The sequence below is a fragment of the Numida meleagris genome, chromosome 3 (genome assembly GCF_002078875.1).
Source record: "Numida meleagris isolate 19003 breed g44 Domestic line chromosome 3, NumMel1.0, whole genome shotgun sequence".
NCBI lineage: Eukaryota > Metazoa > Chordata > Aves > Galliformes > Numididae > Numida > Numida meleagris.
In genome coordinates, this window is record NC_034411.1 from 63,687,742 (window position 1) to 63,711,978 (window position 24,237).

General features: G+C 39.5%; 1 protein-coding gene across 3 annotated transcripts in view; it reads right to left on the reverse strand.

Moving 5' to 3' along the window:
• The window catches only part of NT5DC1 (5'-nucleotidase domain containing 1), a 138,707-nt gene continuing 117,826 nt past the window's right edge, over window positions 3,357-24,237 (reverse strand). Inside the window, exons 10-13 of one of the 3 annotated variants that reach the window (XR_002437385.1) lie at window positions 23,571-23,729; window positions 17,696-17,864; window positions 13,785-13,908; window positions 3,357-5,607 (exon numbers count right to left, since the gene is read on the reverse strand). Coding sequence is in view for 1 of the 3 variants with exons in the window: in XM_021392840.1 (XP_021248515.1) it covers window positions 5,489-5,607; window positions 17,696-17,864; window positions 23,571-23,729 (447 nt within the window). In the remaining 2 variants the exon portion in view is untranslated. Of the gene's footprint in view, window positions 5,608-10,656; window positions 13,002-13,784; window positions 13,909-17,695; window positions 17,865-23,570; window positions 23,730-24,237 lie in introns of those variants that run through there. The other 2 variants (XR_002437386.1, XM_021392840.1) reach the window with 2 other exon arrangements.

The window sequence follows — 24,237 nt, forward strand, 5'->3', positions numbered from 1 at the left end:
CTTGGTGTCATCTGCAAACTTACTGAGGGTGCTCTCAATGCCCTCATCCAGGTCATCAATAAAGATATTGAAGAGGACAGGCCCCAGCACCAACCCCTGGGGAACACCACTCGTGACCGGTCACCAGCTGCATTTAACTCCATTCACCACCACTCTCTGGGCCTGGCCCTCCAGCCAGCTCCTTACCCAGCAAAGAGTGCACCTGTCCAAGCCACAGGCTGCCAGTTTCTCCAGGAGAATACTGTGGGAGACAGAGTCAAAGGCTTTGCTGAAGTCTAGGTAGACCACATCAACAGCCTTTCCCTCATCCACCAGAAGGGTCACTCGATCATAGAAGGAGATCAGGTTGGTCAAGCAGGACCTGCCCTTCACAAACCCATGCTGGCTGGGCCTGATCCCCTGGTTGTCCTGCAAATGCCGTGTGATCTCCCTCAGGACAATCTGCTCCATAACCTTCCCTGGCACTGAGGTCAGGCTGACAGGCCTGTAGTTCCCCAGATCCTCCTTACGACCCTTCTTGTAGATGGGAGTCACACTGGCAAGTCTCCAGTCTTCTGGGACCTCTCCAATTGACCAGGATACGATTTGATGTACACCTGGACTCAGGAGGAAAGGTTGAAGGTACAATATTTACTCAGTATGTGATTGGACAAGTCAGGGCCAAACACTTTTCAAACAAGGCCACTGTGAGGAATGTAAACTCATATCTCTACTGATGGTAAGAAAGGATGATTACCAATTGTATTTTGTCCCACACAGCTAGAAAAAATGACTGTGCAACCACAGGAAAGAGAGCCAATCCAAGGCCAGGTTGGAAACCATTTTTTTTTTTTTACAAGTAAGTGTTAGCCTTACCTGACTCCTTCCTCAAGTTAGATAGACTCTTGGAAAAAAGAGAATTTAAGCTTCTACAGGAGACCGACTGTTTTGCAGGAAAACACAGGTGAACAGTTTTGAATTAGAGCAATCGCAGTTGTGATCTCCAGTAATTCAGCCTTTACTGGGGGTTACATGGACCTGGCTATAGCCATACCTAAGGAAGGGTGCCCTGTAGTCTTTCCATATTGACAGAGACCTACCCACTGCGTTCCTGTATCAGAACCCACCTTGTCGTGTTACCATGCCCCTCTTTAATAGGTGGTATTTCCCCTGGTCGGTTACGTTTCCAGCTGTCGTGCCAGCCAGGACAACAGCAAGCTGCTATCTTCAGGTTTAAACCAGTTTTAGGATTGCTGGTTTCTGGTGGCTATCACCAGCATGGTTATCTCAAAGTATCACTGACTGGAACAAGCAGATTTTCCTGGGAATTCCCTCAGGAACTAAGCCAGCACTGGTGTTCCATCACACACCTTGGCTTCTGGGCAGCTGAGGGTCCCTGCAAGGTAAGGAGCCTCCTTCCTGCAGCCTAAGATAGTGCTGTCCTCAGAAAGGCCCTGCCTGGCAGTCTACCGCAGATAAGTTATCCGCATCTGTTTATTTGATATTTACTCACTGGGGACTGGGAAGCCTTTATTTTTCAGGAACAACTCCTGTTCAGGAAACACACTGGACTCTGCTCTTTGCCAATGCTGATTTCCTATACGTATTAAAGGTATTAATTTATTAAAGGTTTTAGTTCATAATGTGTTTTGGTTGATTTACATGTTTGTTATTTGGAGTAGGTCAAGTTTTGCTTTATTGGAGGATACACTGACCTCTCCTTGCACTGATTTGGGATGACATAGTCCCCCTTTTTGTTTTTGCTGCTCAGCTTTAAAGTGAATACAAGTTTTTTTTTTTTTTTTTTTTTTTCAGAAATAAATTATTTTTATTTTAAAATTAAGACAAATATACTTGGTATCAAAGCGGATGTCAGAAGAGACTTGTTGGTCATGTCAGGTTTTAAGCCAAACAGTGGCTTTCAGGGCTATGTAAACAGACGTGATTTTAGTGATTTTAGTGACTCTTTTCAGCTTTATGTCTGTCATGGTTTTGTGATTTTTTTTGTCAGTATTCCACATCATAACATCATGTAAAGTACTGGCAGTTAAAGAGTTAATGTCCTGATTTCTGGGGACTGCCTTTTTTGGGTTTTTGGTTCTCCGAGGGGGAGGGGAGGAGCTGCACTCCCCAGGGGTGTTTGCGTGTGGAAGGGGTGGTGAAGCCGCCTGGCAGACCAGGATTCTCTTCCTTCCTACCCACCGGAGAAGCACATGGTCCCCCTGCAGCTTACGGTGTGAGAATCTCACCTTGTAATTCTCTCTGTTTGATTTACTGGCCTCAGTTTCGATATAATATTTAGTAAATTAACGTTCCTCCTCAGATTGGTGCCGCTGTTTTGTTTTAGATCCGTCTACGAGTTCCCTACCTTTCCCCTTTTCCCTTTGTCTTCCCTAGGGTGGGTCCCCTGCCGCATTAGCCGCCGGACCAGTCTGGGCCGGATCCTAACCCGCCAGTTTTTTTTTCTCCTTTCTCTCTTATCTGGGGCTGTGGGCCTGCTGTCCCCCTATCATGGACACAGATCCTTAGATAACGCTGTGACAATGTCTCCCTGCCAATACCTAAGATAGTTTTCACAGAATCACAGAATCACAGAATTGTAAGGTTTGAAAAGGACCTCTAGAGATCATCAAGTCCAACCCCCCCGCCAAAGCTGGCTCCCTAGACCAGGTTACACAGGTAGGTGTCCAAGTGCGTCTTGAATATCTCCAGGGAAGGAGACTCCAGAACCTCCCCGGGCAGCCTATTCCCGTGCTCCGTCACCCTCACTGTGAAGAATTTCTTTCACATATTGGTGCAGAACTTCCTGTGCTCAAGTTTATGGCCATTTCCTCTTGTCCTGTCCCCACAGACCACTGAAAAGAGGTTGGCCATGTCCCTTTGTCTCCCACACTTAAGATATTCATAAACATTAATTTTGCAGGCACTTCAGTGATCTTTCTGTCAGTGATCTCTCACAGCAGAATTCAAGAACTGTCCAAGACTTCCAAAGGTTCAAATAATCAAGGAGCAAAAAAAAAGCAAAGATCTTGTCATTACAGTGCCTTGTTCAGTAGGGGCTAGCTCTATCAGTTTTCTTCCATCCGCATTTCTTCTCCCCGGTCCCCATGCCACCTCCATTTCCAAGGGCTATCCTGTTGGCCTCCCAAAGGTCCTCCATTGCCGGCCTTCACTTCACCAGTCTCTCGGGTGGCCAGGCTTCACCTCAGCTACACCGAGTGCATGGTGATTCCTCAAGCTGGTGGCTGAATCAAAATATACTGGGACAACAGATCTTTGGGAAGATCAGAAAGAACAATTGTCTGGGTTTATGTAACCATTCAACCTTAACAAAATGTTCTATTTCATTCTGCAGGGCTTTGTAATAAGACTTGTAATACCTTCAGAAGTTCTTTAATAAGAATAGTCATTATAAGAGTCTTTACATACTAATTTTACAGGAACTCTATTTTTAATTATTTTGCAAATGCATCAACTATTTTTCCAAATCTTCCTGCAGCTGCAGACATGGGGAGTCACATACAGTAGCATTTGTGTTCAGACTGTCCTTAGAATTTGTCACCTTTCCATTCCAAAAAAACATGCCAATACCAGGAACCAGGGTCTTAGAAGACTTCATTTTTGTTAGGCATTATATTTTAATTTTCTTTAAAAACAAAACAGAACAAAAACAAGAAAACCCTCTCAAACTTGAAAAAATCTAATTCAGAAAAATAAAGGCATGTGAGTACATAGTATTGGTTTGGACTGGAACCTAGTTAGAAATGATTTTCAGAGAATTACCTGATTCAGGTCAGAATTTCAAATTATGCAGTAATCAGGGATCTGAGACTTGTGCCTTTCTCTGCTTAGCACAAATGATACCCTTATCTTGAGCCAGATCTGCAGCCCATGATGTTGAAGCCAATTTATATATTTCAAACTAAACACAAGTATTTTACTTTTTGTTGCCTTAAGTCAAATATTTTCAGCGTATGCTTTATGAAGAAGAAAATGATGCTCTCATTTTCCTTCCTCATCCACCTTGTTTTAAGGAAAGTTTTGCTCATTTCTTCTTTTAATTTATTTGTCTCTTCCAAAAAACTAGAAAAGTTGCAAATGACTTGTAAGTATGCAAGAATTTTAAAATGCCTTCCCAATGTCAATAAAATAAAGGTAGGAAAAAGTATGAATCAAAGAGGTATCTCTGAAATGAGGTGGAATGGCATTTGCCTCTGCTTCTGATACAAAATACTGTAATCAGTGAAACTGCAAAAATGATGAGCTACGGTGACACATGTCAGGAATTACCACAAGTCAAACCGATTCTGAGAACTGTCTGAGATGACTCTGAATTGACTGAGAAAGTAACTTCTCACTGTGGACTTTTCTTGAAACCAAAAAAGAGTTTCTGTGTAATGTTCTTTAAACTTGAAGGGAAATTTATTCAAAATATTGCCAGCCTAGTTTGCCTGGACATAATTGCTAGTCCAGCAAATGTCTCGGACATGTTCTTGCAGCAGTCATCCTCTGTTAGGTGCTGAAGGTAGCTCTGCTTAAGGCGCTGCAGAACCAGGACTTTGGAGTGAACTCACAGAGAACAGGAAGCTCGTTTGCTTAGATAAACTGAATGCAAATATTCAGTTTATGCCTTGAGTCTTGCTTCTCTTCTGGGCTTAGGCTGCACTTAGTGAATGTGGATTGATGCAGCTTGGTGGTATATCCTTCCTGCTCTTGGAAGGATTTTCCAGCAAGGTGGAAAATCTGGGTTTGAGTCCACTTGAGCTGAACAGGGTACTGTTACATGAGTTTCCTATACTCTGCAGAAGAGTTCTGACACCGGTGTTGGGGACTAAAGGAGAAGGAGTCACGATGAAAGAGTCATTGGTTAGACACTTGCAGAAATACAAAGCATGTAGCCAAGGCTCCTAGGACGATAATTCTGTATTTTGCTGCCTAATTTTCACTCAAGTCTCTTTTTGGCTACGAAGCATCTTTTTGGGCCTCAGTATTTCCGTTTCTCCAAGAACAGTTGCAGTACTTCTCTCCTTTGTTTAGACAGCGAGAGAATAACTTCCTCATGGCTTGCAAAACACTGATCTACTGTGATAACCTAGGCTGCCAAGGTAACTCTTAATGGAATAGGCTAAGGATCTAGTTTCATGTCTTTCCTGGGGCTTACAGCAGCAGTGGCACCACCTTAAATAGAGATAGTGCTGAAAATGTCCTTGAAAATTTAGTATGTAAGTTGAGATGAATTATTAACAGTACATTTCTCTTAAAGTATTTGGGCAGTGCATGGAAAAAGCCAGTAACTGTGTGAAGGTAGTGGTGGTAAAGGGATTTACAAAGTATGCATTGCTCACCTGTCCTAGCTGGACTAGAGAAACAAGGGGAAACACAAACCTACACAGGAGTCTGCTTTAATTCATCATTCTATTTTATGAAGCATCAAACAGCATTTTCACCAATTAGCATTTAACAGCAGTTAATAAAGGACCACAGGGTTATTGAAGGAAAAGCCAAAAACCTATTTCATAGTCACTGATTCCTCACTTGGCAGCAGTGCTCTTGGAGGGCTTGGGTAGTACCCAGCAGTTGCTGAGCTATTTGAGGAAAATCGTGTAAATCTATAATCCAGCGGTAAATCTGAAAGACAGAAATATACCACATCTGATTAGCAGCACAGTCCATATCACATAAAAAATAAGCCTGTGGTGAATAGCAGTACTTTTTAAGCCTTTGAGCTGTTTGCTTACTGGCATTAGAACTCAATCGGATTGCACGATTACATATTTATTTGACATCTTCAGCTGTCCAAGGGATTGACTTTCAGAGTTTACTCAACTGCAGTAAAGGATATTCAGCTCTTTGATTGCTGAAATAATGCTAGTCATAGAAAATGATTAGATGAATGCTTAAAAATCAAACAAAAATCTTCTTTGAGCCTAGATGGAATTCTCCCACTAGAAGAGTTTCAGGTTCTTCAAGCTGACACTCTTTTATCTCAGCAATCAACTGATGAGGGCCTCATTTTAAACCAAGAAGTCTTTTTCTTATTTTTTTATTTTTTGTGATTACTGTAGTAAGATTCCCAAAAGGCACCCACTCTTGGACTTTCTTGAAGTTCAGTATTAACACCATCATTTTGTATGAAGCATTCTTAGAAATCTGCATTCATAACTTGGCATACCCATTGCATCCACTCTGTAAAGAATGCCAAATACATTTAAATAGTTCTGAACAGTCAAAGCTTTCTTTCCTTTCATTCTTTTAAAAAGTCTTTACTGCCAGCAGTGCCTCCTCCTACAGTCAGGAAACTGATACTTCTCATACTTACCTCTTATTCAAAGTTCAAGAAGTCAAATGAAAAAAAAAAACACACAAACAAACTTTATTCAACAATTACCTTTCTAGTAAGTGGGGGGAAAAAAAAGCTCAGATTCTACCTAGTTTTCTGTTCTGAACCAAAGCAAAATATAAACACTATAGTGAACTCATCTAAACTTTTTTTTTTTTTTTGGGGGGGGGGTGGGAGGAAGGGTTTGAAGTACATTTGGGCTGATATCTAGATACTACAGGCTATAAAATGTTTTGCACTCAGCTCCTTTAATGAAACAGAAAAACACAGTCTTAGCAGTTTCAGATCAAACAACAGGAAGTTCAGCTCTATCTCAGCAGCAACTCTTATGCAGAAAGTATGCCTGCAGCTTTAAGACCATATAAAACACAGTGGAAGCAAACAAATCAGTATCTAGATCCAGCTGAGAAATCAGATACAGGCTGGAATAAAGAAGTAATGGGAGGATACTCGATTGCAAGTGAATTACGCTCTATTAAGTGGATTACTTCAACTTGTCAAAGAAGCACATTTTCTCATTTTGTCTTAGCCAAGGGATTCTCTAGGGCTCTTTCTGAGCACAGCAGGCAGATGTTTTCTAGTCTACTGAGCGAAGAAGCAAGGATTCTGAATATCTTTATAAACTATAAAATTTTAATGCCTCACAATTACTTTTATCTAAAAGCTTTCACTAGCTTTTTATTCTAGCAGTCTGGAGTCTCCCAAGAGCAGTTTAACCAAAAAGTAGCAGCATAAATGATGCAGACTTGCTGTGGGTTTCCTTATCTTGAAGAAATGAGCAGTTAGATCAAAATGGCAATTTCGTTGATATTTCACGGTAAACTAGCTTTAAACAATCACCTTAAACACTGAACCCGTTCTGAATACAATGCACAGGATTCCAACATAGAATAATCAATTTTTACATACTCAAAAACCAATCTGTCCATTTAAATATTGCTTTTGTCTGAGCAAATTGACTGGAAGATGCAACAGAAGGTATCCATATATAACAACGTTGTGTAAGGCATCACTGAAAGTTACATGAAGTAGATACTATTCTTCACCCACTGTGCTGATTTTATGTCACAAATATAGGAAAAATCTTCCTGTATTTTCAGGTTTGTTTTCATCAGTGATTTCATTTGCTGAATCTGCTCTGCCTGGAGTCAGGAACACTTCACAATATTGCTTTATTTCAGTGTGATATATTTATGTGAAAGCCCTGGACTGATCCAGAAATATGTACTTGGAATCCTAGGAGATATAAATAAATCAGAGTGCAGATGAAGGGTAATTAGTCAAAGAAAGAAAAATGAAGATTTTTATTGAGGGTGAATATGAAATGATGAAAAAATGGAAATCCAGAAAATGTCAGAGATGAAGTGTGCTGTAAATTCTTTTAAACTTAGCACTTCTGAAAACTCTGAAACTTCACACAAATTGCAGTTGCCTTGGATCTCAAAGAATTCATGTGAACTGTACACCAAAGTTCAGTCCAGCTTCTCCAGATGCAAATGGCAATGGTATCAGCAGTGCTGGCTCATCAGCAAAGAGCTATGGTAAAAGTCTTGAGTTCTGGACACAGCAGCAATTGATTTTGTACCTGGTCTTATTTCCTACTATCACTGGTGGCATAGAGGAGAAATAAGCACTGCTTGTTTTAGAAAAAGGAAATAATAATAATAATGAAAGATACAGTATTTGATAATAAAGGAGGCCTCAGGAAAGAAATGGGTGCTTATTTCCAAAAATATTGTTTCCTAGTATTTTTTGCCAATACATGTCTTTAGGCTCTGCTACTGTGCTCTGCACAGCTGCTGCTGTCTTGGCAGAGCTTTATATCTGGGCAATCCATTCTCATCCAGCCCTGATGGAGAGCTGTAAATTAGAAGGGGGCACATACACAGTTCTCTCTTACATAGAGTGGGGCTCTGATCAGTGCTAGCCTACAATGACAATGGATTCAGCACAAACCTCATCTCATAATGCCACTCATCTAGGAAATAAAAAAAAAACCACTCCACTCCACTCCACAAAACAAAACAAAAAAAACCCCAAAAAACAAAAAACAAACACAACCCATACAAACTAAACAGATTGAGGTTGGAAGAAAGATCTAGCTGGCTTTACCCAAAGAGACTGTGTAGGAACCTAAACCCTGGAATTTTTCTACAGTATGCATGTAATTCCACCAAGACTCATCTTGATCCCAGTATTCACTTTTGGAGCCCAGACTCCTGAAAGTCAAACATGGAGGGTCTCATGGTCTAAATCCCTTTCTAGATCTACAGGACTTCTAGTTTCCAGATGTAGCCTCTGGAATTTCCTTGCTCCCATAGCAGAGCCTGAGTGCCAGTGGGTGATGAGTGACAGTTCCTTTTGCAGTGGCTGTGCAGGCAGAGTTTCTGGCACTTCCCAGTGGCTCAACCAGTGCTCAGGGCTGCATGCTGCTGATCACAGAAGGTCTCCCAGGGAGACTGCCCAGCCCAACCTCACTGCAGGACTACAGCAGTCCTGGTTTAGATAAAATGGTGATGGTGATGTCTGAACAGTAACCACTGCCAGGCTTATTCCAGTCACTAAGATGCTGTGTTCCAGCTACTAAGATCCAGCTGTTAAGTGCCATAAATTATAATGTTGTGCTCTGATGCTTTGGCATATCCATATTCATACACGTAGTTATGTGATAAAGATGGATTTATGTTGTTTATTAACTTGACTACACCTCAGTTGCTACTCGGTTAGTATAAGCCAATAAATGAAAGCCAAAAGCTTTTATTGAAAAAAACAAAAACAAAAACATGAGAGTTGTAGCCACAGGGTAGGAAGGGGAAACCACAAGAAGAAGGGAAAACATAGTATTTTATATGAGTAATCAGGAAAATATTTGAGTAACTGAATGGAAGTCAGTTATAATCTAATCCTGACATAGCCTTGCTTGATAAACTTAATACTCATATTTAATCTTTCTCTGAGATTTCCTTGAACAAATCAATACATGAAACAATTATAATCTTAACTAAGTTCTTGAGGTGGAAGATATTTCTCCAATTGAAAGCACAGTCCAAGCCTAAAGCAGATTTCTCTCAAAACACACAGAAAAAAAAATCACAAAGAATCTTGCAATAATGACCACCAAAAGAAGAACAACATTCTTTTGCAGTGACAGCACAGCAGCACGCTGGTGATGCATGAGAAGCCCACAGAAGGAGTTCCCACTCCTGGAGGCAACAAGGTTGCAGAAACCTTGTAGTGAACAGAAGGTCAGGACTGACTGAACCCATACATGTGTTTCTGATTGCTCTCAAGGGACAAATAGGGGTGGGGGGGGGGGGGGGGGGGGGGGGGGGGGGGGGAGAGAGGTGGAGGAGCAAAAAGCTCTTCAGCAATATCTGAGTTTTAACTTTGAAAATCTTCAAACTACTTAATTGTAGCAAATATCAAAATGCTACAGACAATGTATCAGGTGGCTCAGCACCCAGGTAGTATAGCTATAGGGGCAATCATTGGCCAGTATTAATTCTATTGTTTTTTTACAGGAATTCCAGTAATTTACTCTAGCTTAGGAGCTTTGCCACAGAACTTTGCTTGTATTACAAAGTTGTTGTTGAAGAAAAAGGAAAATATTAATTTCTTAATGGTAACAATTTCTAAAATAATTTCTTAATAGAAGAGTAAGCACACTTTCGGCTGCACCACCAAGAGAACTACTCTGTGGTCTGCCAACATTCAGGTAAACAGTATTGAGTGTTTTTGGAAATATAAAATATTTTTATCTTATGACCTAATTCTATTTTATAATAATCACAACAGCTCTTGCAGCACGAGCTGGGAATGTGAAGGAGTGCACCAGTAGCAAAAACAAAAAACCCCAAGGTCACAATTAGATTTATCTGATAGCAGTTATTTTTAACAAGACATCTCAGGCAGATTTTCCTAAACAGAAGATCAGATGTTTTCTGTATTAACCCAAAGCTCCTGAAATACTGAAGTCAACATTCCTTCTACCAATTACATGAAAGTCATTGCTGCTGTTTGCAGTCTCTGCAGCTGATCAGTGAGAGAGGAAGAGGATATGCATCTGTGTAGGTGTTTGTGGGAGATGGGAGGCTCATCAGCAGTGGGGTGCTCAAGAGAATAAAGGTGATAAACCTTCTGAGCTTGGATGTAGCTGGCACTTGCAAGGTGCTGTGCAAACCAGTGCAGTTTATGCACCCACAAAGAAAGACTAACATTGCTTTCAGTGAAACTGCAGAATTTCTGCTTTAATAGCAACCCTTTAACAGTTTTTCCCCATGGCAGGTGTACTGTTTGGTGAACATGCCTGGTGCTCTGCCACACAAAATCATACAATCTTTTGAGTTGGAAGGGATCTTTAAGGGTTTTATTATTATTCCGTTTTCATATTAAAAATTCAGATAAAGACAATCTAAAAAAAATTCTAAGACAAGATCCTAATAGCATGTGTTTAGGGATCACTTAATGTGTTTGAATGACTCACGATGAGTGTGAGGCAGGTGGGCTTCTGAGAGCTAAGCTAAAGGAGCCTGAAAGCAAGCAACTGAGATTACAGGTATTTCTCAGGAAGGAAAAGAACCACGTTGTATTTTCAGACAGTGAAGGCATGAGAGCCATACTAAGATAAAATGCAGTGATTATAAGTCAATTTACTTTGTGAGGCAAACTCACTGCAATCAACATTACTCTCCAAATTTGGATTAACATTCCCCTCTCCTGTAATTTTCCTTTCCTATTCTTTTTTTTCATGATGGGTGACAAACATTGCTTACCTAAAGGTAGAAAGCCACACACATTAAGCTTTCTAAGCAGTGAAGACAAAGCCTACATTCTTTTTTTCCTGTGTTACCATCCATAATGGTAATCCGTAATCCAGAGGGAATATGTTAGACACCAGGCTACATGAAGATACCAGAAACTTTTTTTTTTTTCCAGTATATATAAGATTGCAGGTTATGTAAAATTTTACCTAGTTAAAGAAGTATTTCCAGTACTTGGTGGCTTACCTACTTGCACTGCTTTTCACAATCAGAAACTAACAATATGTTATATTACCATCCGTGTTTTCAAAGAGGAAACCTAAACCCACCCCATAAGCATGCAATCTAGTCAAAACCCAATTATAGCTTTAATTGCAGCCTGCAAATGAAATTATGCTGCTTGAGTTGAAGGATAACTTTAAAGTAGAAATGACTGAGTGGTTCCACCTTTCTTAATGAGTTGCTCATGAGCTCTCCCTTTAATCTTTAAGAGGTGGCTGTGCTTTGACATTTCACGGAGTAGAACAGGGATTGCAGGAACATTTCTGTCAGTTATTGGCTAAGAAGTAATTTTTTGAGTTCTGCATGACTTGACGTGGCCTTCACAGGCACAAGTCAATACACCTTTCTGGAGGAGCAGGGAAAGGCTGACCAAACCATAACACTGTGAATCATCAATTCTATGTCCAAAATTACTACAAAAAAATTTGATTAAACCCTTTGGAAAAGTTGGTCTCATGCCCTTTGGTGAATATGGGATCCCGAAGACTGTTTACAAGTATTAGTGGTGAATAATAATTTTTTTAAGGTTGAGATGCAATTTATTGTCAGTTTCAGTTGTATTCTGCAGCTGAAAAAATAAATACATTATATTTGTCTGTTGTGCTGAGTGTATTATTTTGTCTCTCAAACTCAGAGCATTGAAACTAGTTTCCTGGAACAGTTAAATCAGATTTAAATTATCTAACATTTTTCACTTTACAAATAGAGTCAGAGCAAGATGCTGCTAACACAACCTGAACATCTCCAGTAAACTACTTTTGCCATCAGTTTTTTTTTGTACCAAAATAGCAGAACCAGAAAGATTCAGAAACCATGTTTTTACATATATATATATATATATGTAAAACATTGAAAGAATGTATTTCTTTCAAAAAAGGTTTGTTATAAAACTGATCTCTTGGGTCTCTTAACAGCAAATGCTCTTCTTAGCAGCTAAGCCCAGAAGGAAGCCAGAATCCTCAAAACATATTGTTAAACTGAAGTCTCCAGGATACTGTGTAGATAAATTCTTACACTGAAAGTGTTAAGTAAAAGAATGGTTGTAAAGCATTAGATATTAAAGTTTACTGCTAATTAATAAGTAATTTATAACATATATACTTCTATATGTTTAGTTAAATGTTACATCATTATTACATTATTTGAATAAGTAAGAGTTTGTAATTATCTCTCTGGTTACAGGAAAGTCTAATTTAATTTTAATAGGAGCTAGATCTGACTATATACGACATAATTTCAATGAAAAAGCATAGAACAAATGTATTACAATATAGTGGTGGGGTTATTTTTCTGTTGTTTCACTCTAGTAATAATTACAGGTGATAATGCTCAGGATAGAGAAGTTATACAAGGCAGCACACTTAGTTAAATTAATGACTTCCATAGTAATAATAAATTCCTCATGGACATTCACCTTTAAAACACATGCTGAATGCAATTTGCAGCCAACGTGTGGCAGGCAGACTCATGTATCTGCGACACACACTTTACCAGCTCCAGTGTCCCAGCCACAGCTGCCTTCTGCTTTCCATTGTGCAGACAATTTGCAACTCTAAGCAGAAACATGAACTCCTTTGCTATGGTTCACTGGCAATTGCAGCATTATATTTATACAGCAAGCAGACTGACGACTCAAACTCCTGCAGAAAGAGGCAGGATATGGGACTTTGGCTTCTTTAAAGAGACAGCTTTGGCAAATTATAACAGATTTTTCTCTTCTATTAGCCAACTGAAATAGCAATAAGGCATGAAGAAAACCTTATGTACTCTTCTGGGCAAAGCATGGTAAGATTTCATATGGCTCACAGCTTTAAAGAAACACATGACTCTCATGTGCAACGTAAGTTTGGTTATCACGTCTTCAAAATGTGAAATCAACTGTGTCCACAAAATACTTTTGCACTAATTCTTTGAAATGCAAGTGATTTGAGCTGCCACATTGCTCAATCTTGCTTGGAGCATTTTTTAAATGGCAAACCTCACCATTCAGAGGTTATGAGACAAGTTCAGGAACTTGGGTTAACAATCACGACATTTTATAAAGTTTTTCTTGGGTTATCTGTACTGGGATTTAGGGCCCTTTTTCTCAAGCTTTTTTTTTTTTTTTTAATGCAACAAAGAACAAAAGAAACTTACCAGAATTCTCCCATAAGCTCTAAAACTCAAGAGTTACTTATGGAATTTTTTGAAGTGTTACTTTTATTAAAAAAATACTAACCATGATAAGATTCAAAGCAAAAGCCCGAAATACGTGTAGAATTTTTTTTTGGATCATAGAATTGGCAATCACTGGTTGGTGATTTTACTCATTTTTTCTGCAAAATACGCTAAAATAGGATTTGTATTTGATATCTCTGTAAGTCAGAGAGAACCGCCAGTTACTGTTGGAATATCTGCATGATGCAGGGCCTATCATTACTTACATGGACATCTGGTAATTTGATGGGAAGGCCACAGAGTAGCAGCTGACTACTTGATGGTACCGTTCAGGTTATGCAGGTATGATAGATAAGCACATTTGCCTCTGCGTGGCTCAAATCAAACTTTCTGAAATTGAGAACCATACAGTAGACATTGTGGTTTATGCAAAATGTCATTTTTTTCAGACAGATCCCTACACCTTTTAATTTCCATGTGTGAGCTAGAATGTAACATTCCCACGGTAATGGATCCTGGATTGCAAAATTTGGCTTACAGTATCATTGTGCTTGAAAATGGTCAAGAACTGTGAGGGAGCTGTAAATTAGGAGAGATTTAAAAGCAGAAAAGTGAAGAAACAGATGGACTTGTGAATGAGGCAATGAGAACAAGAGTAGGAGTGTTGGCTTCTAATAGTTTATTAACCATGTACTGTCAGTATAATTGTGAGATCCTCAGCTTTCAAATTCTTGAGAAAAGCCTTCCTGCTTACTGAAAGGGGGAAGGAAAACTACCTTGTAAGTGACCTATGAACTGTTGAGAAAACTTCCAGCTTAACTCATTTCCTCTTAATGTTACAAAGATACAGACTTACTGCTGCTTTTCCTTTAAACTTTTAAAATATCATCTTAATGTCAAAGTGATAATATCTTAAAATGAAGAGTTTTACTTTACTCCTGTGTGATTTCCTCTCCAGAGGAAAGTATATAGAATTTGTTATAGAAGACCCTTTCTGTCCTTTGGGCGATTTTAATGATAAAGAAAATGTTCTTTTTAATGCCCAAGGAAAATGTCAATTCCTCTTAAGAGACTGTCAAGGGAATTGAGATCACAAGCTGTGGGGTAGTAATCTACAATCTCACTAATACTTTGTTTGCTAGAGATGTGATTAGAATTCAAAATTTCTGATGCATCTTTGAATGCAAAACCTTTTGGGGTCAGATACTGAATTTTCAACTAAAGATGGGGACAAAAGTGTAGAGCAACTACATTCATTCAGCACAGAAAGCTAGCGAAAAATGAATTGGACTATTTTTTCACCAAGCTGTGATTTTGCTAATTACACATACAGTTTGTGAATATGCTCTGTTATTTTATACTTTGAATGGAGAAAAACTGCAACAGCAGCATTCCCTGGGAAGCCCTTTCCTACAATGCTCTTTGGTGAGTATCAAGTTGTTCTCTTTAGGTACATGTTTAAATTCTTTAGGTGAAACCATTAGAAGGCTTCTGCATCAAACCCACAAGAGGTTGATGAAAAAAGAGAACTGTCAAAGTTGTTTCTCTTCCAACTTCTCAATCCAGAGCTAAGGCCTTCATTTTTTTTTTAAAACACATTTCATGCATTTAAAAAAACAGAAATGAGCTCAAAGACTTTTATTAACCCTAGAAAATTTCAGATAACTCTTTCATAACAATTCTCATATGAATTTTGCCTAAAAATCAGTGCTTTTTATAAAACACCACTATTATTTACTTCTTTTGAATCATTGAATAATTTTTTTGAATAATATTTTTCAATGACAAATGAGTCTGGAGAAGTAAATCAGGCTGGTCTTTATGCACATTTTGCAGCCAAACAAGAAGAGTCAAGTGTGTTCAAAATTAGCCTAGCAGCAGTTGTTTGTCTCTCACCAAAGATTTTTGCTGATCACAATCAATCTGTTAGGGCATTTATTTGTATGTGGTGCTGCCTATTGTTCATGTGGACACCCTAAGCTGAAGCTGGTCATGGCTAACAGTGGTGCTGAGCCCAAAGCTTGAACAAGGTTGCCCAACACCTCCAGGAACGTGGGAGCTGCTCACAGGGAGCTCACCCTGTCAGCGCAGTGCAGCTGCAATTTGGGCTCAGAGGATCTTAAGGAAGAGTCTGTGTTTGTGCAGCTTGGCAGAGGGAAGTCCTCTGCTGGTTATTAAGATGCATCAATAGGAAAGGAAAAGCTGGAGCACAGCAAACTCACATAACCCATTTGAATCTCTTCTACTGAGTTATACCAAAATGGCTGCAGCTATTAAGCTATTTAAGTATGGCTTCAAACTGCAGCCAAAAACTTCAGGGCTTGGCAAAGTAGGGGCTCACACTGCTTGATGTGACACGAGTTAAACAAGGTATTCTAGAGGAGTCAGGAATGCCTCAACATCCATAATAACGAACATCTGTGTTCAGCGCAAACAAACATTAAATACCTCTCTATAAGAAACCATAGATGTCGTACGTTCAGCTTTGAGGCTATCTTTTCGGGCACACAGTGCAAGTTAAAAATGTTAGTTCTCCACTTGCTGTCCTTTAGCTGTGTGGGGATGCACACACAGCATCCTTCCTGATGGAGGCACAGGCTTTGCAAAGGCTCCACAGCTGATAAACTGAGAAGGAACAGACAGCTATATTGCTCTTGCACTTCAAGCAATAATTTATGCATATATAACTTGAATGTTCTCACCCCTTCATCTGTAGCTGGAAAATTCTTGATAAGTTTGTGGTCTACAGCATTTGCTAGCTCTGCAGATCAAGCTGTGGTTTGGGAAGCTTGTGGAAAGGAAGATGTTCACAGAACATGGCTGACCCTGTCAGCCTCTAAGCCAGCACTTTCAAAGCAAACCACAGAATGACTCTGGAAAAAATATTAGAAGGGAGTTTTACAGAAGTTACCTCTGTCCTGACAATTTGCCTTGTTATATTTGGGCCCTGTGCTTCTAGGCTGAACTACAGACTGCAACACAGTAAATACAGGAAGCATAAATAAATTCTGGCGCTGTATCAGTTTTTTACTCTGAGATATCCTTATCGTATACATCAGTTTGTAGAATATGGTTGCAAAGAGCAGGTCTATAATGTGTTCTGTCAAAGAAATAACCATTTGGCGTATCTGAAATATCTCTCAGAAGAACTTTATTCATTGGTCTTCTGCATGAAGCAGGCTACAGATGCTGAGCAGAGGGGTTAGTCGCTAATTGCTGTGGTCTTCACAGAGCTAAGTACATCTTTCATTTAATACTTTGTTTATTCCTTTAGATATGGTGTATCAAAGTTCAGTAAGAAAAAATGACAAATTGAGATTAGATAGATAGAGGATCTTCACCACCACTGCATAGTCAACTGATATGTTTTGCAGCTGCAAAGCTTTTGCAGTATTGCTGCTACAGCTATTGCTACAAACCATACAGACTAAAGCACGGTCCCTCCACGGATAAACACTAGTTAAATGAAAAGAAGATCAGTCATGATTGTACCTCTGGCACAGCCCTCATGGAAATAAGGTAGAAAGTCTGAATAATTTCTCAATTGGATAAATTTCTGGAGAACAAGACATTGCTTGTGATGTTGTTTTTTTTTCCCTCCCAGATAAGGAGTAAGTTTTAGGCTCTATTTGTGTCCATGATGATGCAGTTTCAAAAGAAATGAGAGAGAAAGAGAGAGAAGCACAGTCCTAGGCATTCTTGGCTTCATTACATTCTTGTGTTCGTTCATCTTCATTTTGACTGTAATGGCATAAGTGAACTGATAAGGTAATGAACTAGATCAAAAGGAAACACATTTTGAAGTCTTAAAAAAGCCCAAGTAATCTTGCATGCATTTGTTTCCTAACGTAACTCACCACTAAAAGCAGAAAGAGCAAGATACTGAGGGGAAGTCCTGAATTCCTGAAATCTAAATTCAAGAACTAATATACGATTTGTATAATGTTGCATCCTGTTTCTAACATGGGGCAAATGAAGCACCTAATCTTTGCAGGCACACACAAGAAACTAGTGCAGCAGACACTACTAAAAGCATAAACATCTGCTGCTGTGTGATAGGAACAAAGTATTTTTTTTAAATTTAGTTTGGATACATAGAATCTCAAAAATAAATCTGTGGTATGACAAAATTACTATGAGTACTACATGTTCGTGAGGGAAAAAAAATCTTCCTTACCTGCAATTGTTTCAAGTGTAGGGATTGCAATAGTGCTGTAAGTGCTAATGCATTTACAGGACCATGTGCGAACTAAGGTTTCCTCTGCATTTTCCAGACCTGGTAGTCTGTCCACGAAGAAAGAGCCCCACTGCTTAGATACAGAGTAGGGAATTTTGGGCTGATATCCCTGAAATAAAAAGAAGTAAACATGTAAGCTTACAAAAAATATCTTCATGCTCTATGCAACCACAAGCATTAATTTAAAAAGTCTGTAGTGTTTCTCTCATTTTCTGGAAATCTGTGTTTCAACTTGGGAACAACATGGCTTAAAAATACTGTGAAAAAGAAAAACAATCATACTCTGATAAGGCCCCTAGCTTTGGTTTAAACAATTTCCCTAGGGCGTAAAAGTTGCCTTTAAATCTTCTTCCCACAGAAATCTTTCTGTTCTTCTATTTCAGACAGCAGGACCAGCTTGCTGACTTTCTCTGCCACAGCTTCTGAGCAGCGCAACGCAGCCGTGAGCACTTCCTACCAGAAAGGAGCAACTCCATCGGCTGCTGAACTGTGAAGGATGTAATGTTTCACCTGTGCTACCTTAGCTGCTTCTCAGCTGATGAATGAGAACAGATTCACAGAAACCACAGAGAGACACTCAGCTGCCTAACGAATTATGAAAAATTGATTTATTCTGTGTACATTTTTCAGTCAACAACCTACACACTCATTAATGCAATATTGGGAAAAATGATTTTTTTTTTCTGCATTTCATCTTGAAACCTGCTATATATTGCCATGAGCAGCCAGAAAAAGCTCCATGAAGCCTCTACAGAAAGATTAAAAAATGTAAACCAAAACTGCAATCTACACTGCACAAAATCTGTTAAAGTCATTTGTGTGCAAAGTACATTTTCAGACTAACAAAGCACAGAACAGACATCCTAGTGGGTACCTCCAGATTTGTAAACTTTTGTACTTTATTTTCCATTTAACTCCATTCTTAATAGTTTTGCGATGAAATAATTTATGTTTATGACAGAGATCCATGGCTTTTGACCACAACAAAGCTGCCGATCCAGCCAAACAAACCCCATCAGTAAACACAGAACAATTGTTCCAGAGGTTCTGAGTAACAGTTCTTTCTCTGAGCGCAGCTGGGGGAAGAGGCAGGAGCTGATTTGGGCAAATACAGACATTGGTTTCTGTCTCCTGATGTAAACAGGTTGGAAAAAACCCTACCTTTAGTATTACAAACAGCAGTTCGACTGCCATTCAGGAGCTGCATTTTTTTTTCTTCTCACATAGGAGCAAGGTCTTAGTATTTTTCGTCTTTCCATGCAAATCCTGGGACTTTACATCATTTCAAATTAAATGTAGATACTGTGCTGAATTAAACTCCATTTGCCAGCTGAATGTAGAAAACTCTTAAGGCCATTCCAGCTATTCAGATGATTAATCAAAAAGCTTCATCAAAAGTACTGGCCCACATAAACGTTCGAACAAAGACAAGGCCTTGTTTATTGACAAGTGAAACAAATCTGAAGCTTGTGCTTTTTAAGATGTGTCCTTGCAGTCAGAGGAATTGCTTTGCGTTTTTTTCAGAGATCTGATTTGTTGGAAACTTCTGACTTGTTAAGGAGGAGGAAGATAAACTCAAGATTTATAGCCCAAGACCTTGATAAAATGAAACTCAGACATAAATATTGTCATCAAATCATCTGGAGGTGAACTCCTGATGTTTTGCTGCTGGCTTACCTCCACATCACAAGCGCAGTTTGTATCAGGCTACATCCTCATCCCAAATATGAAAAAAAAAGCTGTAAAATGTTGCCCATATAGTTATGAGGCATCTGTTATCACTTCATGTGTCATTCCCAACTGCTCTCTAGAAGATGTCTGTATCTCACCTGAAGCGTACATAGCCCACAGTGAAGGTAAGGCACTATGCCACAAAGCCTACACATATGCAGATTGGGTGTAAGTTCCTTGGTAGCACCTCTGCTTCCCACACACCTGGAGACACATGTTTAGCAGATGAGCTCTGCAAGGTCCCCCAGCCTCCCCTGTAGTAACCTCTCCTTGCATGGCTACAAATCCTGGCAAGTGCTGCGCACCTCGTTTTTTGGTAGTCAAATCCCCCAGAAGTGCAGTTTCGCTCTCAGGCATACCAGTCAGACAGCAGGAGGAGGTTAGATGTTGACTATGACAGGTCAGGGCACAGAGCCTCAAAGACTGCATCTAGACATCAGAGAGTAATGATGGTACAACTGCTCTCCAACACTCAAGGCTTTCCACTAAATTAAAGCACCCTGGGAAACAGTGATTTGCCAGCTTACAAATTGACTGTAGAAAACTGAAATGAGCAGGGAGCTCATCTCTGAAGTTCTACCCTGTTTGGTAAACAGGAGAAAGAAAATAGAACAGAAGAGAGATTGAACTGAAAAGTAAAACTGAAAAGCACTGTACATTTTTAAAGACATTATTTAAATGGGGATTTGCCATCTAAGCCATTGTCTTTGCACTGAACAGGGGTTACTACAATTACTTTACTGCATACTGTATCCTGTGACACTGATGGCTGTATGCCTTGTGCCAAAGTAATAAAACCATGACTGACTCTTAGCGCTAGTAAAAACAGTGCTCAGAATACAGTTCTGCATGTGTAACAGCAGGTTTTTGCGGTGTTTCCACCAGCAGAACGGTGCTGTTAAGGGCCATAGTGAATTAATGTACCTGAATAAAACAGCCATGCCACGTTAAGGATATTGCTTTAAGGATATCTCTCTAACTGGCTGGGCTTCACAGCAGCCCAACAGGTTGTTCCTGGAAGTACTGTTAGATTTGTGTTGAAGATAAACAGGAATATAGAGATAAACAGAGCCAAGAGGCCTGGAGCAATCAGCCCTTGGCTGAGGTCACTCACTTCAGAGTCCTGGAAACACGGGATTCAAGGGCTTGACCTCCTGAACAGCCACTAGGCAGTACTGTGAAAATCAGGTTTTCCTTCTAACTGCAGAAATATTGTCTATATCTGCCAATGGCTTATTCCCTTTTTACTCCATTCACTCCTACAACCTTGTTTTTTACAAGCATACTAGCTCCTCTGTAATGTTTTCCCTTAAAATCCTGGGATGAAATCCAGCTTTTCTTAGAGATTTCATTGATGAAATTGATCACACATTTAAAGAACAGAAGAAAAAAACAAACCCTCCAGCCAAGCAAACAACCCCCCCAAATCTGAGAAGAATCTAGTTTCAACACAATGCTTGCTTTTTGTTGTTGTTGTTGTTTCTTTTTTTTCTTTTCTTTCCTTGTATGCTGCCATTCACTTAAGAGCCAAGTAATTACATAAATAGTTTTTAGTTTGCCATTCTCTTACTCATTTGGTTATGACTCATATACTCAAAAGAACTGCAGTTGTTTCCATAATTTCACAGTTCTGTGTATCTGGCTTAGATCAGGCATTTAACTGAAGTGGAAAAGACAAAAACTGTTAATGAAAATGGAAATTACTCTCAGTTTGTGTGTGAGGAGGTTTTCTTTCCCTCTCTCTGTTAGTGATGAAGTACCAGTCATGAGACTGAAAACAGTTTTTGTTATTTCTGAAAGATGCAATTGCAAATTAGAGTCAATATTTCATTTATTTAATAATATTTAGTGAAGATTGATAGAAGGGAGGATTGCGTCTTGAATTAAATTTTCAGTCCCTCTTTGCACACACAGCATGGTGTGCAAAATCTGCAATTGTGTATTTCTGGGAGATGAACAAGATTTAGTATTATTCACTAGCCTTCCCATTCATCTTGTTCACTAGTGCCTAATTTTCCCAGAACACCTGACTTTGTGCAGTCCTCTGAGTTGGCTTTCCTCCACTCCTAACCAGAGGGTTAATGGGAAAAGTTGATTAGGGGAATAAAAATAAAACTTCCATGGGCTTGTAAAGGGAATCTCTTTGAACTAGTCCTGTTAAGTCAGTGGTGTCCAGTCAACTGCAGAGATATGGATGTGACCTGTTGTGCAGACTCCAGTGAGCAGCATGGTAATGAAATAACACCACTGACCTACATGGCCCCCTTGGTTCTGATTCCTTTAATCAAGACAATTCATTTCTCCCTTGCTTACTCGCTGTCACTGGTAGCGGATGTAAACTGAACAGGGGTTTTCTGTGGCAGAGGTGTTATCTCCCTGAGATGCTGCTGTCTATCATGACTGCTACAGCTTTAGTGAAATGTCAGACACCTGTCTAAAAGTCTCACTTTCCTACTTGATAACTTCAGTGATAAAGAAGATGGATCTTGATCGGAGATATTGCAACAAGATAAAAAAATAAATCATCAACAAGGGCTTAGAAACACATCACTCAGTAACTCTTCCTTTGCACTTCCAGGAAAAGAAACATGTTCTGGCTGCTTGTTTAAATATGCTGCTTCAGGAGCATATATTGAGCATGCTTCAGAACCAATGGTTGAGTTGAAAAAAACAAGCTTAGGGAGATGTGTGTTCAAAGCAGCAATGAGTCTCCAGTCAGACAAACAAAAGATTTATGGAGGATAGGAAGTTATTTTTACAGCACTAGTTAGTTACATCACATTTTATTAACTCATGTAGCACTACTCCTCACCTTTCCTTTTTTCTTTCTTCTTCTTCTTCTTTTTTTTTTTTTTTTTTACTGAGGAGCACATTTATCTTGATAGGAGACTGCACTTTGTTTGTCCTTTTTTTTTTTTTCCCTACTCTTCAGGAAAAAGCCTAAACATTAACGACTACATTTATGGAATGGGCTGCCCAGGGAGGTGGTTGAGTCACCGTCCCTGGAGGTGTTCAAGAAACGTTTAGATATAGCGTTGAGAGACATGGTTTAGTGGGGTTATTGGTAGTAGGTGGATGGCTGGACTAGGTGATCTTGTAGGTCTTTTCCAACCTAGCTAATTCTATGATTCTATGATTCTATGATTTCACTAAGTGAAATGTCCTTGTATGACCTTAGTTTAGAAATCAGGATAGTGGGGGAAAACATCAGATAGACAAATTAAAAAATAAATTTAAAAAGTAGAGAATTACTAAGAGGATGAATTTCCTTCTTCTTGTTATCTAGTGGCAAGTTTGCAGAGGTCCCTTGCTGAAAATGGACTGTAGTTCCTCAGCATGGCACACTGGAGGTACAATGCTACCACGTAAGTGTTGTTCCTTACCTACTTTGTTCTTTAGCAGTGGAGACAAAGATAAACTGTAGTAAAATTTCACCCTGAGTAGCAATTAGAGTGGTACTAGTGTTAAGGACCTGCTTCCCAACTGCAATCAACATGAAAATTTTATTATTTATCTGAGGAAACAACCAGTAGTTCACATCTGTCCACTCTTAGGAACAGTTCCTCGTATGTGAGTGCAACTGTCATCAAAATAAACAGCCTCTGCAGGAAACAAAAATTGAAAAGTTCTCTGTATATAAGGAAAACACAAGCAAAGTGTATTTCAGAGAGAGAAAAAGAACTTTAAAACAACCTCATAAAAACTACAGCCATGACATGCAGGGAAATGTTATGAACTGAGTGGAACTCAAGTGCTGGAACTGATAAGCTTCTGTGAAACTTCTTGTATGACACAGAGCAGGTTCTCGTTACTAGAAAGGAGAAGTCTCTGTTTTATGAACAAGGGACCATATGCACTGCTCTTTTTCTGAGTTAAGTCAGGGTAATGAAGGCTCTGTGATGCCCATGCAATGCCAAACTGGGACAGGATGGTGTGGTCCTGATGTAGCTAGGAGAGTATGTCTGTGAGAGATGGGGCCAGCAGCCTGGTGAGATAAGCAGGCTCACTCTCAGCACAGGTGGAAGGAGGCTTTTCTGCAGATTATTTCTGTCTGTTCTAGGAAATATCTGCAAGGAACCCTTACCTCGTATTTTCCTTTCTTCTCCAAGGGCTCAGATTCAGTCTCTGTAGGCACCATAACTTTGTCCCCTAGAAGCTCTTCCAAGATGAAGACAGTTTCCCAGTTGCTATAGTGATGAGCTGGGAAAATATCTGAGTGCATGCTGTCACCAAAATAAACAACCTATGAGGGAAGGAGCGAATTAAAAGTTCTTTGTATTGGAGGAAAACACAAGCAAACTGTATTTTGCAGAGAGAGAAAAAGAGCTTTAAAACAACCTAATAAAAATTCCTCTGTGTTTACAGTTGGCCACGACACACACAGATCTTATTAATGTTTGGGCTTTTATCTTCAAACAGTTCAGTAAGGAAAAGGCTGACTCCACATCCCCTCCTAGCTCTGATCCTCTGGGGGCACTGCCTTGGAATGCCCATGTAGGACTGGCACACATGATGGCACTGAGTTCTTTGACTGACAGAAATAGTTTGCCAGGAAGCAGTGGAAAAGACTTAAAAGAAAATGTGCAGACCAACTGGGATGCATTTTGGACAACTTTGGAAATGGGAAAACACAGAGCATCTTGAGGATTCAGAACTCTTCTGTACCCAGGTGGTAGTCAACCCACTACAGAAAAATACTCCCACCTACAAGTAGCCTTTTCATCCATGCAGAGTTGTCATTAAAATAAAGT